Source organism: Cynocephalus volans, chromosome 2 (assembly GCF_027409185.1).
Source record: "Cynocephalus volans isolate mCynVol1 chromosome 2, mCynVol1.pri, whole genome shotgun sequence".
In the NCBI taxonomy this organism is placed as follows: domain Eukaryota; kingdom Metazoa; phylum Chordata; class Mammalia; order Dermoptera; family Cynocephalidae; genus Cynocephalus; species Cynocephalus volans.
Genome location: NC_084461.1, coordinates 153,547,851 through 153,562,636, shown reverse-complemented (window position 1 = coordinate 153,562,636; position 14,786 = coordinate 153,547,851). Strand labels below are relative to the sequence as shown.

General features: G+C 48.3%; 1 protein-coding gene across 1 annotated transcript in view; it reads right to left on the bottom strand.

Moving 5' to 3' along the window:
- Positions 1-14,504, bottom strand: part of ERGIC1 (endoplasmic reticulum-golgi intermediate compartment 1) — a 103,932-nt gene extending 89,428 nt beyond the window's left edge. Inside the window, exon 1 of the mRNA XM_063087017.1 lies at positions 14,390-14,504. Within this exon, the coding sequence (XP_062943087.1) occupies positions 14,390-14,409 (20 nt within the window). The 5' untranslated portion in view covers positions 14,410-14,504. The remainder of the gene's footprint in view (positions 1-14,389) is intronic.
- Between the last annotated feature and the right edge of the window lie 282 nt (positions 14,505-14,786).

The window sequence follows — 14,786 nt, the reverse complement described above, 5'->3', positions numbered from 1 at the left end:
GCGTTTACATACTTAGGAGAAAACGGAAAACATCTTCCAAAAGAAGAGATATGGCAAGAAAGTCCAATCTCAGTGGCAGTGGACCCCTCTGCCACATTGTGGGGGATCTTATTTGGGGTTCAGAGCCACTTCGTGGGAGGTGTGAGGTGAGGGAGCGTGGTTCTCACAGTCACAGACCTGGGTTCTGGTTCTGTCTCGGCCAGCCCCTTCCCCCCGCCTCTCTCCCTCCTTCACTCAATAAACATTTCCTGAGCATCCACTGTGTGCAGACCTGGACTCAGCACCAGGACCTGGGATAAACACATAGATATGGTCTCTGCCCTTAAGAACTTAGACTCCATCAAGGCAGACAGATGGAAAACAACAAACTGTGCAGTGAATCAATGCATCTGTGTAAGTAACTGTGCTCAGTGACCTGAGGGACCTGGCCAGGTGTGATAAAAAGATGCAGCCAGGGAAGGTGTGGTGGGCAACCTAAATTAGATTGAAGAGGCAGTGTGGGAAGGCCTTTTATGAGGAAAAGTATTCGTTAACCAAGCTAACCCAGTTAGCTCCTTCTCTATGAACTCTTTATCTTCCTATCTGCTTTTCCTTTCCTCCCAGTACTCACCACAGTGGAAAACAACCACTCGTGCAAGCATTTGTTCACTGCTGTTCTGCCCACCTCCCCAACAGCCTGGAATCACCACGAAAGTGAAGACAATGTTAGGCTTGTTTTCCCCAGAATCCCCTGAATAAATCTTTGGGTGATGGAAGGAAGGAACGAAGGAGCTCCATTTGCCTGGGCCTCAATCTCCTCACCCCCAAAATGGGAATAAGAACACCTTGTTGCTGGGAGATCCCCAGCACCCTGCATGTTTTCAATGGGTGGGGCTTGGTGCATGTGGTTATAACTTCAGGTGGGTGGGAGGGGAATTAGGAGCAGGGGAGGAAGCCAGACTACTCTGCCCTGTGAACTAATTGCCCTGCAGTCAAAAGCATGAAACAATGTCAGAAAGACATGCCAGGACCTACAGGGAGGCCCCCCTTCAACAGCACATGGCTAAGCAGTTCTCCAGGGGACAGCACCCACCAATGCTGTCACCAGACAACACTTGTGTCACCCACTGGGCCAGTGAATGGGTGACAAGTTCCCAAGCATGCCCAGGGCCGCCTTCTGATTTACCAGCTCCTGCAAACACAGCCACATATACAAGGCAGGTGACAGGGACAGAGAGGTAAGAAAGCAGCATGAACACAGGACCCCTGCCCAGCCACAGATGTACCTATATCAGGAAGTCTTCTCCAACCAAAGGTAGCTGGGACAGTGGATGGAGCACTCAAGTCTGCTGTGTGGCCCTGAGGGGATCATGCCCTGCTCTGGGCCTCAGTTTTCCCATTGGTAAAGTGACACCATGCATTTCTCCCTCACAGATCAAGGTGCTAAAATTCGCAAACTGTAAAGTCCTTCGAACACTGATGGCTAGCTACAAGGTTAAAGGGTGACTTTCATCCACCTCTCCCTGCTGCAAATTTTGGATTTGTCTGCGCACAACTTGTGTGCTGGCTGTCCCCTAAACCAGCATTTCCCGAAGTGTGGCACCCCTGCCACGGGTGGGACCTGACTTCAGGCAATATGGGGACCTGGCAGTTAAGTGATGTTAGACCTCACAGAGAGGATACTCCCCGTTCAGCTCTCTTTTAAGTATTCCAAGAACATCAATGACAGTATCAGGGTGGTACTACCCCATCTTCAACACCTCCTCTCTCTGGCACTTGCTAATATCTCCTTTGTAACAGACCCAGCAACACAGCAGGCACCACTAGCTAGTTAGAACTGAACAACATTGGGGCCGGCCCGTGGCTCACTCGGGAGAGTGCGGTGCTGATAACACCAAGGCCCCGGGTTCGGATCCCATATACGGATGGCCGGTTCGCTCACTGGGTGAGCGTGGTGCTGACCACACCAAGTCAAGGGTTAAGATCCCCTTACCGGTCATCTTTAAAAAAAAAAAAAAAAAAAAAAGAACTGAACACCATTGTAATTATTTGTATCTATTTATGGAAAGTGATACTGCTTTTCCATTTTCAAAGATGTTATAAAGTTACCTTTCATCAATAAAAGTTTTAAATTGAAAAATTAAGTAATTTAAAGAAAAATTAAGTAAATAACACATGTTGTTTATGAATATGCCAAAAACTTATGAAGATGCTACCAGAATGGTGGAAGGTTGAAAAATACTGACTTAAGTTACCATGGCAGAGACAGTTATGTGCTCATTAAAACCTATTCTTTTCTTGTCCTCCCGGGCACACTGGATCATATTTCCTGACTGCTCCTGCAGTTAGTTGTGACCAGGTCCCTGAGTTCTGGACAAAGGAACGTGAGCTGAAGTGCTGGCGCCACATGCTGACCCGCCATCTGACCTTCTCCATCCTCCCTTTCTCTGCCTGTCACCACAGGCCAAGGAGAGGATTCAACACACCCTGGAGTGGGCAGAGCCATCAGATGGAAGGAACCAAGGTCTCTGAGTACCAGGGGAAGCAGGACATCACACCTTCTGTTGTGACTCTATACGAGCAAAAACTGAACTCGTGTTGCTCTGCAACACTGAGATTTTCAGGTTGTTTATAGGAATGAGCTGAGTTCAGCTAATACAAAGGAAGCTTCTCTAGTTCAATTTCCTGCCCTCCCATTAATCTTCAATGACAGCCCAGGTATCCTGGTGCTTTTTCCTATAACAAATAAGTACCAAGCACCTAATAGATGCCAAGTACAGTCCTAAAGGCTTTACAGAGACAAACTCTTTCGATCCTCACCACAGTCCTGAGAGTGAGATGCCATTTATTATTAGGCTTATCTTTCAATGAGGCAACTGAGGAACCAGAGGGGTGGAGCATCTTGCTCAAGGTCACACACCAAGAAGTCATGAAACTGACCATGCCCCCTATCCTCTTCTTCATCCTCCCATCCTATCCCCCTCCCCCTTCTGCTCTCCCCCTCCACCCACCTGCTCCGCAACATCTTTGAATGTAATAATAATAATAATAATAAAGTAGTGAAGCTGAGACTTGCACCCAGGACTGTCAGATGGGCAAAGCCCTAGCTCTGTCACAATGTCATGTAGCCTCTGCTAAGCACATCACCCAGGAACTACCATGCCCTGATTATGTGCCAGTCCCTGAGCCAGGTCCTGCAGGACACAGCACAACTGTGCCATTGCTACGGCCCTAGGCCCTGCGAGTAAGGCAGGAAGGCAGCAATGAGGCTTTTGGCACAGAGCCAGGTGGAGACAGGCGCTGTGGGAAAGCACAATACAGGGGGAGGGGCATCAGCCCCCTCGGAAGAACTGGGATGACTGCTTTGAGAAAGGGATGTTTGAGACTGGCTGCAGAGGGTGGGTGAGATTTCAGCTAGTACAGAAAGATGGGGCGATGTTGTCTCATCAGGAGCAAACAGCCACCTCCTAAATTCACAGGAATGAGCTCAGGACAGGCCCACCACCCTGTCTACTGCAAGGGGCCTAAAAGACTCTATGACAAGTCTCATGGCCACCCCTTAGAACAGTTCCAAAATATTCCTCATCTTTTCAAGGTTTCTCTTATGACATGGCCCCTACAGCCCTCACTACTGGCTCTTCTTACAGAGGGCACAGGGTATAACGGAAAGATTGTGGAGTGTGGGACGGATCAGCTATAAGCTCAGCTCTGCCTCCTCCCCACCCCAGGATGCAACAGTACCTCCTACCCTGCAGGTTTGTAATGAAGGTAAAATGAGACCACAACTATAAGCTGCCGGACATCTGCCTGGCACAGGGAGCAGGGTGGGGGCAGGGAAGACAATCGGTCCTTACAAGATCCTTTCTCCCACCCACGTTTTACACTGCAGGGCTCAGAAGTGATCCAAGGTGCTTGCTGCTGTGGGTCCTGCAGAGACTGAGCAGAAAGACGCAAGGCTAAGTCATATGACATCACACAAGGGATTCTGGATGCTGGTTGTCCACTTCTCTCCAGGAGGGTCAGCTTACCGTGAAGGGAGGAGGGGAAAGAAAGACCACCAACCCAAATGAGGAGTTATACTCAGCCTTAACCCAGTGCTGAAGGCCAGGATCACCAGCGAGGTCACGTTAATGTCCTGTACCCCTGATAGGATGCACTGAGAAGGGCATCGCTCTGGGGATACTTCCCCAAAACTCACAACCCCGTCCCCTCATGAGAAACCCTCACACAAACCCAGATTGGAGGAATTCTATAGGATGCCTAGACAGTCCTCCTCAAGACTGCCACAGTCATGAACCACAAGGAAGGACTGAGAAACTGTCCCCAACCAGGGGAGACTGGAGAGACACGACCACTGAATGTAATGTGGGATGTTGGATTAGATCCTGGAGCACTGAAAGAACATTAGTGGAAAACGGGTAAATCCAAATAAAGTCTAGAGTTTAGATAATAATAATAATAATAATGATAATGATAATGTCAGCTTCTTGGTTGTGACAAATGTGTAATGTAAGGTGGGAACCACAGTGGAATGGATATGGGATATCCATACTATCTTGACAACTTTTCTGTACATCTAAATTATTCCAAAATGAAAAAGGGTATTTAATTAAAAAAGAGAGAAACAGAAGCAAAATACCAGAACTAAACCATAAGTTTCACAAGGTCAAAGAGGGCAGGGGTTGTCTGTTTAGCTCAGTTCTATGTCCCCAGCTGCTACAATAAAACCTGGTGCACAGTAGGCCCTCAATAAATGTTCAATGAACAAATGACCCCACCACCCCAGCCTGTTCCTGGCCTGTTGATGGGGGTTCCAGGGGGTGGCCAGAGCTTTCTCTGGCAGGAGGACCAGCCCCACCCACTGACCACAGGAAGCGCTGCATCCCTCTCCCCAACAGGGGCTCAGCAGTAATCTCCTGCCCACAGATGCGCATGGTGACAGGAAATGATCACCCATCCTGGCCTCCTCTCCAGCGACCCAGACCCCCCCCCCCCACGCCCAAAGGCTTCCAGGGCAACAAACTCTAAACATAAGAAAATCAAGGCGATAAAAAAAAAAAAGAAAATCAAGGTGATAACTCTCCCCTCCTGGGGCATGAAGCTGTGGTTAAGAAAGCCAGCTGTGGCATCACAGGCAAGCACTCGAGTCTTAGCTGTATCACCTGCTGTTTGTGTGACCCTGGGCAAGTCCTGTCATCTCTCTGTACCTCGGCCTCTTCATCATCTGAATGGAAATGGTTTCTACCTGACTTGAGCATGAACTGAGGGAACCCACAAAAAGCTGTTAGCCTGGCACTTGATGAATGGTGATCACTGTGGACACTGTTGTTGTCACAGCACAGTCTGGCGCAAGAGTTTGGTCGCCTTTACTCTCTGTCTCATGCATTTGCTTCTGCCTTCCACCCTTCCACCAGGAGGTGACCCTTACCAGATGCTGGCACCATGCTCTTGAACTTCCCAGCCTCAAAAACCATGAGCAAATAAATCTCTTTTCTTTATAAATTACCCAATCTGTGATGTTCTGTTATAGCAGCAGAAAACAGACTAAGACAATATCCAAAATATATAAGGAACTTCAACTCAATAGCAAATAAAACTAACCCAATTTAAAAATGGGCAAAAGTCTTGAATAGACATTTCTCCAAAGACATACAAATGGCTAACATGTATGAGAGTACTTCAGAAAGTTTGTGGAAAAATTGAATTAAAAAATAATACGAAACTTTCTATGAACTTTTTGAAGACCCTTGATACATTTAAAGAAGCTTAGTATCATTAATCATCAGGGAATGCAAATCAAAACCACAATGAGATATTACCTCTGTGAGGGAGGAAAAAAACATAGACTGGTTTTTCTATTCTCTCACATCACAACAATCAACACAGAAGATAGACTTCGATGACCACATGTGGGGATTTCTCCCCACCAGCAAGCAATCAGTTCTGCAGCAGACACCAGCTGGGTGTCCTCTAATTCAACTCAATTCCAACCCTAGCTACCTGAAGATAGCATCAGGTTCCACAGATAAAGGGCTCAGTCCTGAAGACTGCCCCCCACTTCAGATGCCAGTCACAAGTCAAGGCCCCTGGAACTTCTGACTGACCAGCTATAAATCAAGGTTCCCACAATCTCCTCCTTAGGTTTGATTAATTTGCTAAAGCTGCTCAGAGAACTCAGGGAAACACTCACGTTTATTGGTTTACTGTAAAGGATAGAGGTGAAGAGATGCATAGGGGGAGGGATAGGAGAAGAGCACACCACCCTCCAGGAATCTCCACATGTTCAGCTGTCTGGAAGCTCGCCAAACCGAGTCCTCCCAGGTTTTTGTGGAGGCTTCATTGACACAGGCATCACTGATTAAACCACTGGCAATCAACTTAATCTTCAGTCCCTCTCCTCTCCCCTGAGCTTGGGAGGTGGGGCTGAAAGTCTCAACCCTTAAATTCTGTCTTGGTCTTTCAGGTGACCAGCCCCCATCCCGAAGCTATTTAGTCATCAGCATATAAAAGACACTCATCACTTCGGAGGTTCTAAGGATTTAAGGAGTTACATGTCAGGAGACCAAGATGAAGACCAAAATATATTTCAGAGTATCATAACCTCACACCTGTTAAGATGACTACTGTCAGAAAAACAAAAGACAAGTGTAGGTGAGGAAGTGGAGAAAGGGAACCCTTGTGCACTCTTGGTGGGAATGTAAATTAGTACAGCTATTATGGAAAACAGTATAGAGGTTCGTTGGAAAAATTAAAAATACAATTACCATATGATCCAGCAATCTTAATTCTGGGTATTTATCCGAAACAATTGAAATCAGGAACTCAAAGAGTTGTCTGCACTCCCATGTTCACTGCAGCATTATTCACCAAAACCAAGATGTAGAAACAACCAAAATGTCCATCAGAGGATGAATAGATAAAGAAAATGTGGTATAGGGCCAGCCTGTGGCTCACTTGGGAGAGTGTGGTGCTGATAACACCAAGGCCATGGGTTCGGATCCCTACATAGGGATGGCTGGTTAGCTCACTTGGGAGAGTGTGGTGCTGACCACACCAAGTCAAGGGTTAAGATCCCCTTACCGGTCATCTTTATAAAAAAAAAAAAGAAAGAAAGAAAAGAAAATGTGGCATATATACACAATGGAATATGATTCAGCCTTAAAAAAAATATGGAAAACATTATAAGTAAAATAAGCCAGACACAGAAAGACAAATACTGTAGGATTCCACTTATATGAAGTATCTAAAATAAGCACTCATAGAAGCAGAGAATAGAATGGTAGTTGCCAGGGGCTAGGGGGAAGGGAAAATGAGGAACTGTTCAACAGGTATAAAGTTTCAGTTACGCAAGATGAGTAAGTTCTAGAGATCTGCTGTACAAACTAGTACCTGTAGTTAACAACACCATATTGTGCATATAAAAATTCGTAAAGAGGGTAGATCCCATGTTAGGTGTTATTACCACATTTAAAAAAAATAATTTAGGGGCTGACCAGTTAGCTCAGTTGATTAGAGTGAGGTGTTCCAACACCAAGGTCAAGAGTTCAATCCCCCTACTGACCAGCTGCTGGAAAAAAAAAAAAAATGAATTAATGATGTGACTATGAAGTGATAGCATGAGAGAGTTTTTTGGGGTGATGGAGCTGTTCTGTATCTGGATGGTGGTGCTGATTACATGACAAACATGTCTTAAATTTCATAGAAGAGTACGCCAAAAAAAAAGAGCCAATTTTACTGTATGCTAATTTAAAAAAAAAAAAAAAAGAAAATAAAGTACTAATAATAGTATCTATCTCATAAGGCCAGTGTGATTTTAAGTCCAATGAGGTTCCCAGAACAGTGTTCAACATATAAGCTTAAAAACTACGAGGCAGTTATAAGACTAACGTTACATCCTCTCCTCCTCTAGAGAGATTCAAGACCTAGACCAGAATGTGAGAAAAAAATGTTAATGTTATAGATGGGCTAATGTAACACTAATACCCAACGTTTCAGAGATCTGTGACTATACTTAAGTTTAATTACAGCCAGGCCTCTCTTCTTGAATAGGGTTTCCACCTTTTGGATAAACAGAACAGTTAGTCCATTTCAAACAGATCTTGCTTTCAGTCCGACTGTGCAGCCAGGCAAGCTCCGGGAGGAAGGCTGATGTTCAAGGGCAGGGGCTCCTTGATGCACCAGTTGTGTAACCCAGCATCTCTGAGGGTCAATTTTCCTAGACATAAAACAGGAATAACAATGCCCACTCAAAGGTTAAGAAGATATTTGTAAAGGACCCTACATGTCCCCTGCCTCTTGGCAGAATACGGAACTCTGAGTTTTAAAAAAAACAAGACATAGCAGTGTTGGAGGGTTTTCTCTGTCCTGTACTTTTCCCACATATACAACCAATGTAATAAAGTTAATAGACCTAAAAGTTAAAGTTGACAACAGACAGTTAGGCTAATTACCACTTCCCTAAAGGATCAATTAGGGTTGTACTTCCCAAACTGTGTTCTAAGAAATGGTACTAGGTGCTCCATAAACAACAAGGTGTCTTAGACTATACATTTGGCAAAAGTTGGGCTGAACCAAGTGACTCCAGTTTCTTCTGTGCAGGACTTGTCAGGGCCTTTAGCAAGGCAGCCACTGTTGTATGGAGGAGCAGAGACTGGGGGATGCCAAGTCAAGTCAATCACACACAGCAGAGCTTTGTAAATTTTAACATGTGTATGAATCACCTCAGGATCTTGTTAAAATACAGATTCAGATTGAGGGTGGGCACTGAGATCCTGCATTTCCAACAAGGTCCCAGATGAGGCTGAAGCTACCGGTCTGGGGACCACCCTCTGAAGAGCAAGGATATGAATAGAAAGGTAACACCCCTATCATCTACTTTATCAGGTAACAGACTTGCCGAAGGTCATGGCAGGTCTGTCAAGTGACAGGTGGGACCACAACTTCACTCCCTAGCCTTCCCTTCAAGGCTCTACTCCACCACCTGGCTTCCCTGGTGATCTCAGACCTGCTTGCTATTGGTATTCCCAAATTAGAGCATTCCCTCTCAGTCTTGGTTGTGCACTAGAATCACGTGGGGGACTTTAAAAAATACTGATGCCTGGGACCCACCCTTAGATCCTGATTACTGAGCCTGGGTTGCAGGTTGCTTGGGGATTTTTAAAACTCAAGTGATTCCAAAGTACAGGGAGGGTGAGGCTCACTGATCTAGAAGTACTAGGTAAGCTTCACCCCAAATGCCCTCTTCACACCCTGCCTGCTCTCCGATGCCTGATGAAAACTGCCTAGGAGCAATTCCAAAATAAAATATGAAAGGATTACCAGATGGGGAATGGAACTCAACAGGGCTGCCTAAAGCCCCGTTTCAAACTACTACGGTATTATAGACAGGAATCCAAATTGCCCTGGGCGGAGTGATTTTCCATCTCATTCCATGTCCAGATGAGCAGGTAAACACATGCTGTAAGCTAAAAAGCCCCAGCGGCCAGGTGAGAAAATCTGGACCCTCTAGAGTGAGATGCTGTAAGTTGGTGGTGGAGGGGAAGGTGGGAGGGGGGGTCTTTAGTTAAAGACAATTTCAGAATCAGGTGCCAGACTACATGTGGCTAGTTAAAAAAAAGAAAAAAGAAAAAAAAATGTTATAAGCTTCTTAATGAGCACTGTTGGGTGAGGATTAGTGAAGAGAAAGTCAATAAATCCAATTAGAAGAGTTTTCAGTTCTCTCTGAATTTAGTGAATGGAAAAGAAAAAGCTTTAGAGGCAAGCCTACAGGACATAGTGGAGCTGCACAGCCAAATGGCAACATTCCAACCCCAGCTCCTTGTGCTGATGGGCCATGTTCCTTAACTCTGCCCCACCTCAACTGGCTCATCTGTAAAATGGGACAACAACACTGCCTGCCTTGTAGGGCTGCTGGGGGAATCATACCAGTTGATACATGTAAGATCCTCACAATAGTGCCTGGCTCAATAAACACAAAATACTGCTTTTTTTCACTCCAGTAAAATTTTTATTTCCTTTTTGCCTTGATTTTTAAGTCTATTTATATTTTTTAAAACTTCTTGTAAAGAATGTGTTCTTGTCAGCTTCCTGGAGTTCCTTCCGAAATGAGGCAGGGTAGAAATTTACGTTAGTTCCTCTCTATTGAGTGTTAGCTGTGTGATCAGAGCCCCCTATGGTTGCTGGGGCTTAGCTTGGTATGGGAGTAAGGGGACTACCAGGGTCTTCAGGGGCCCCATCTGGCAAGGTGTGACATTTAGTGCCCGTTGGGGCACTAAGGAATTCAGACTTGATCCTCAGAGCAATGGGACCCATTTGAAGGCTGAACCCAGGGCATGAACAAGTTTGAAAAGCTTACTCAGGGGTCCTGAGGTGATCTGGGGTCTCCTGGAGGGGGAGAGACCACTTAGAAGGCCAGAGTGAGGGGCAATGGAGGCCAAACTAACCCACAGCAGCAGGGTCAGCATTATTTGCATAGGACCCATCAGTCACAGATTCTCATGCTCAGAGGGGTCCATGCATGACTAAATGCTCTGCTATCATCACCCAGAAATTATTTACAACAAGGGGCTCCACAGTTTCATTTTGTACCAGGCCCCACAAATTATATACCTGGCCCTACATTGCAGGGACATCGCACTTACCCCTACATCTACCCTACCAGGTAAAGCAGCAAAGGTTACCATCCCCTCCTTAAAACGAAGAAACTGAGGATCCAGGGGAGCAAGTCAACTGTCCCAGGGTGCAACTGGTCAGTGGCAAGGTAGTGATAATCCCCAGGTTTGAGGTTTTGACTTGGGGGCTGCCATTGCCGGGGAGCCATCCACCTGCACCCTCCCTGGAAGGAGTGCCCAGGCTCCCCTGGGTCTGGGCTACAGGGACTGCCCAATGCTGTTATCTTTCCCCCTCACCCATCCTGGGCTGGGGCTGCCACAGCCTCCTGAGCTGGAGGCGGCAGGTGCTACTGGCCCCAGGCCAGCCGGAACTGGGTACAACACCCACGGATCTGGGTCACAAGGCCAGTTCCACAACTGCAACGTCCAATTACTAAAGAAACAATTTAACAGGAGCAAAGCAAACACAAGTAATCATTTAAGGGCTCAGGATCTCTCCTCTGCCTTCTGTCTCCTCTCTCAAAAACAATTTAGAAAGAGCAAATTCAAGGACAAAATTAGCCACCAAGAGTTGAAAACTGCCCACTAAAGGAAGAGTTGGTATATCAGATTATACAGTGCCTTTGGCTTCCTTGACAGACTTAAAGAGGCATTTCCAAGGGGTGAGTTTGGCCCAAGCACCATTCTAAGCACTGGAGATACAACCTTGAGTAAACCAGATAACAAATCTTGCCCTTGGGAGCTCACATCCTAATGGGAGGGAGAAAGAGAACAAGAATAACAAAAGTGAATTATATTGTATGTTAGGAGATGGTAAGTGCTTAAATGAAATGACACAAATAGTGAAATAGCAGCCAAAATTTACTGGGATCTAAATGCTTTACACACATTGTCTCCTCTCCCAGCAATCCTACTTCAGTGGGTACTGTTATCATGCCCATTTTACAGGCAAGAAAACACACAGCTCAGTAAATTGCACAAGGTCCCACAGGCAGTAAGAAAATAAGGAGCATTTTTGATAAGGAAGGGCAAGAGGCTGCTATTTTTCCCCGTCCTTACTTTAAAAAGAGCTACACAAGGAGGAAGTCTGTCTTCTCCCTGGCCTTGAACTGGGGGAGAAGGTCTAATCATAGTATCCCCTCTCTATTCCCCACCATTCTTAAAAGATCAGACAGCGGGTCCCTCCTTGTTCTCCCTTTTCTCCCAGAGCTAAGGCTTTGGAGCTAACAGCACTGAGTTCAAATCCCAGCTCCACCAGCTCATGCATTGTAGGGCCCAGGGCAAATAGCTTCTACTCAGTGGAGTCTCCCTCCCCTTTGATTTAAATTGAAGATTAAATTCCCTCTCTCAGGTGACAAAGGAATGGATTCTCCCTGCTCACCAGTTCACACACCCCCCTTTCCTGAGACCCTATCATGCCCTTTTCCTTTTTCCTCTTGGTCCCCCAGAGAGCTGGGCCATGGGCCACTCACCTCCCCACAGTGGGGCATGTGGCAGAGGGCTGAGCATGGAGTGGACACTCAGTAAAGGCTTGATGAATGATCACCGAAGAGGAGGAAGGTATGTGGGTACAGTAGAACCTTCCTTAGAACCCAAGACCCGGAGCCTTGAAGTTAATGAATCTTAAAGGGCACAGGTTTGCTGGGCACAAATGGCTTGTCCTCCAAGGTGCAAATGTCAAGTGTTGAGTCCATTCTCACCATTCAGTGATGAGCCCAGCCCTCAAGGAATTCATTAAAACACCTCATTAAGCTGGGGCATCAATGGCACCTGGGCACTCTGGACCTGAAGTGTGCCTGGGGAGGCTCAGGTTGGCCTTTCAGGGCTGGGCCATTTCTCCCTTTAAATATCAATGCCTAATACAGGGCTGTTGATGGGCAGGACCCTCCAAGACCTAAGGCTAGAGAAGAACCCCCCCACACACACCTGTTTCCTAACTTTACATTACGTGTCCCTCAAACCTCCAACTCAAGGGGCACCAGGTCAGGAGCCACGTGTGACCTGGGAATCAGACCCTGGAGCCTCAACTTCCTCCTCTATATGATGAGGGGGGTTGGGCAATGAGGTGCAGAGAAAAAGGATAAGATAACCAAAAGCAGTGATTTTTCCAACAAGCTCAAAATCACTAGAATATACAGAATCACATGGGGACAAAGGAGGGGGATAGGAATCTTTATTGTCAGCCTGGGGAAGGGGACACTTTGTGGAACCAGGAATCAATGAGCTAACCCCAGCTGTCATGGCAGGACGTTAACTATTGGTATTAGGACTGCCCCTGAATTCCACCAGAGAGGATTTCCTTGTTCAAAATTGCCCTGAGTCCGTGAGCACTTGTCTCAGGGACCCTGGTGTCAGCCTCCAGACTGCCTAGTACGGGCGGGAAGTTGGCAAACATTTGCCAGATGGCACTGGTGCCCAGGACAGGCTGGAAAACCACGTCAGCCAGCAAGAGATCCAAAGCTGATGCCCTCTCTAAGCCTAACCCCAACATGCCCCCATACCATGGGGGTCACGGCAGGCTAGGGACCTTTCTCTCTGGGTGGGCTGTCACTTTACCGACTTCATCCACACCTGTAAGAGGGGAGGGAGAAACCCCTCCTGAGACATAGGCATCCAAATCCCTATTTTACGGGTGAAGAAAACACCTCATGAAGAAACCCCTCATCCACTAATGCCCTGCTTCTGAGCTCCAAACCATGCCAGACTGTGTTAAGGGTGTCTCATGCACTCAGTCCTCGCAGGTGGGGACCATATTTTTAGCCCCAATTTTCAGGTAGTGAAACCAAGATATTGAGAGGGCTCAGACACTTGCTGAGGTCACCCAGCTGAGCAGCGATGAGGAGGTCTGAACCCAGAGCCTGTTTCCCTAAACTTCTAGAATATACCAAGCTGCTCAGCGGAGGGGGAGAGCCAGGATTCTAATCCAGTTCCCACCCACCCCCAATCCCCGCCTCTGCGCTAAAGCCCCACTTTTTTCCCAGTCAGACACCCACAGTGTGGCTGCCTCAGGCCAGGGCATCCCCTGGGGCTCCATACCTCAATGGAATGTCTGGAGGAGACCCCTTCCCAGGCAGGGTTCCAGAACGCCTGCCTGGCTCTGCACAATGTGCACCATGAGGCAGCTGGACCCTACAAAAGACCCATTGTGGTGACTGCAGAAAGCCAAGGCCAGACCCTGCTGGCCCCTCTGCAGAGCCCTGCCCAAAGCTCCCAGGCCTCCTCCTGTTCCCATGGTGCCCCCACACCCAAAGCACAGGGCCAGGGCTGGCAGGGGACAGGCCTCCATCGGAACAGGTCTCCTCATCTGCCCAGCCTGGGGGAGCCTCAGACTGTGGGAAACCCAAAACCCTCCAGCTGTTGCCAGGCTGGATATGGGGCTGCAGACCCTTGCAGATCCCTGGGGCTCTTTCGAGGTGCCCTGGCCCTACCTGTCAGCTAGGCTGGGGTCCACTAAGGGAGACTCAGTAAAGGGAAGTGGGAGATGCTGGTTTGTACCTATCTGGGGTGGAGGGTGAAGATGTGATTCCCATTTGGGGGGGGAGAGGAATGCAAAGTGTCGGGGCAGGCTGGTGACCGGGCTCGGAGGACGGAAGGTGGGTGGGTTCGTCTCCCGCTGCACGAGGGGGGCCTCCGAGGCTCTGGCTGGCTTCGTGCGCGGCAGGGGTCCGTGTGGGCCTGCCGACGCATGGACAGGGCGGGGGACTGCTTTTGCGTGCAAGGCGGGAGGGGTCCACGGCGTGCCGGGGTGACCCCTCTGCCCGCGGAGGGGGCTCCCGGCGTGCCGGGGTCGCCACACTCACCTCCTGAAGTCAAAGGGCATCGTGCCGCCGCCGCCGCCGGGGTGGGAGAGCTGCACGCTAGGCGGGCCGCGGCGCCGCGTGGGTCCCAGCCGGCTGCCAACGCCTCCTCCCGCCGCCCCGCCCCCGCCGGCACCCCCCACCCCCGACACTCGCCACTCGCCGCCGGGAAGTGACGCTCCGCGCAGCCCATTGGGTGCCACTCACCTCCCCGCCGCCCCTTCCGCCTCCCGGTTAAAGGGGCCCCGCAAGGCCGCAGGGGAGGGGCGGGCCCTTGGGACGTGAGGTGGCGGGCAGAGGCCCTCGGAGAGGAAGGGAGCCCCACAAAGACTCACGCATTCGTTCTTTTAAGCCTCCACTTTGTTTTCCTTCTCTTTCTGTCTGTGTGGCCTCGAGGAAA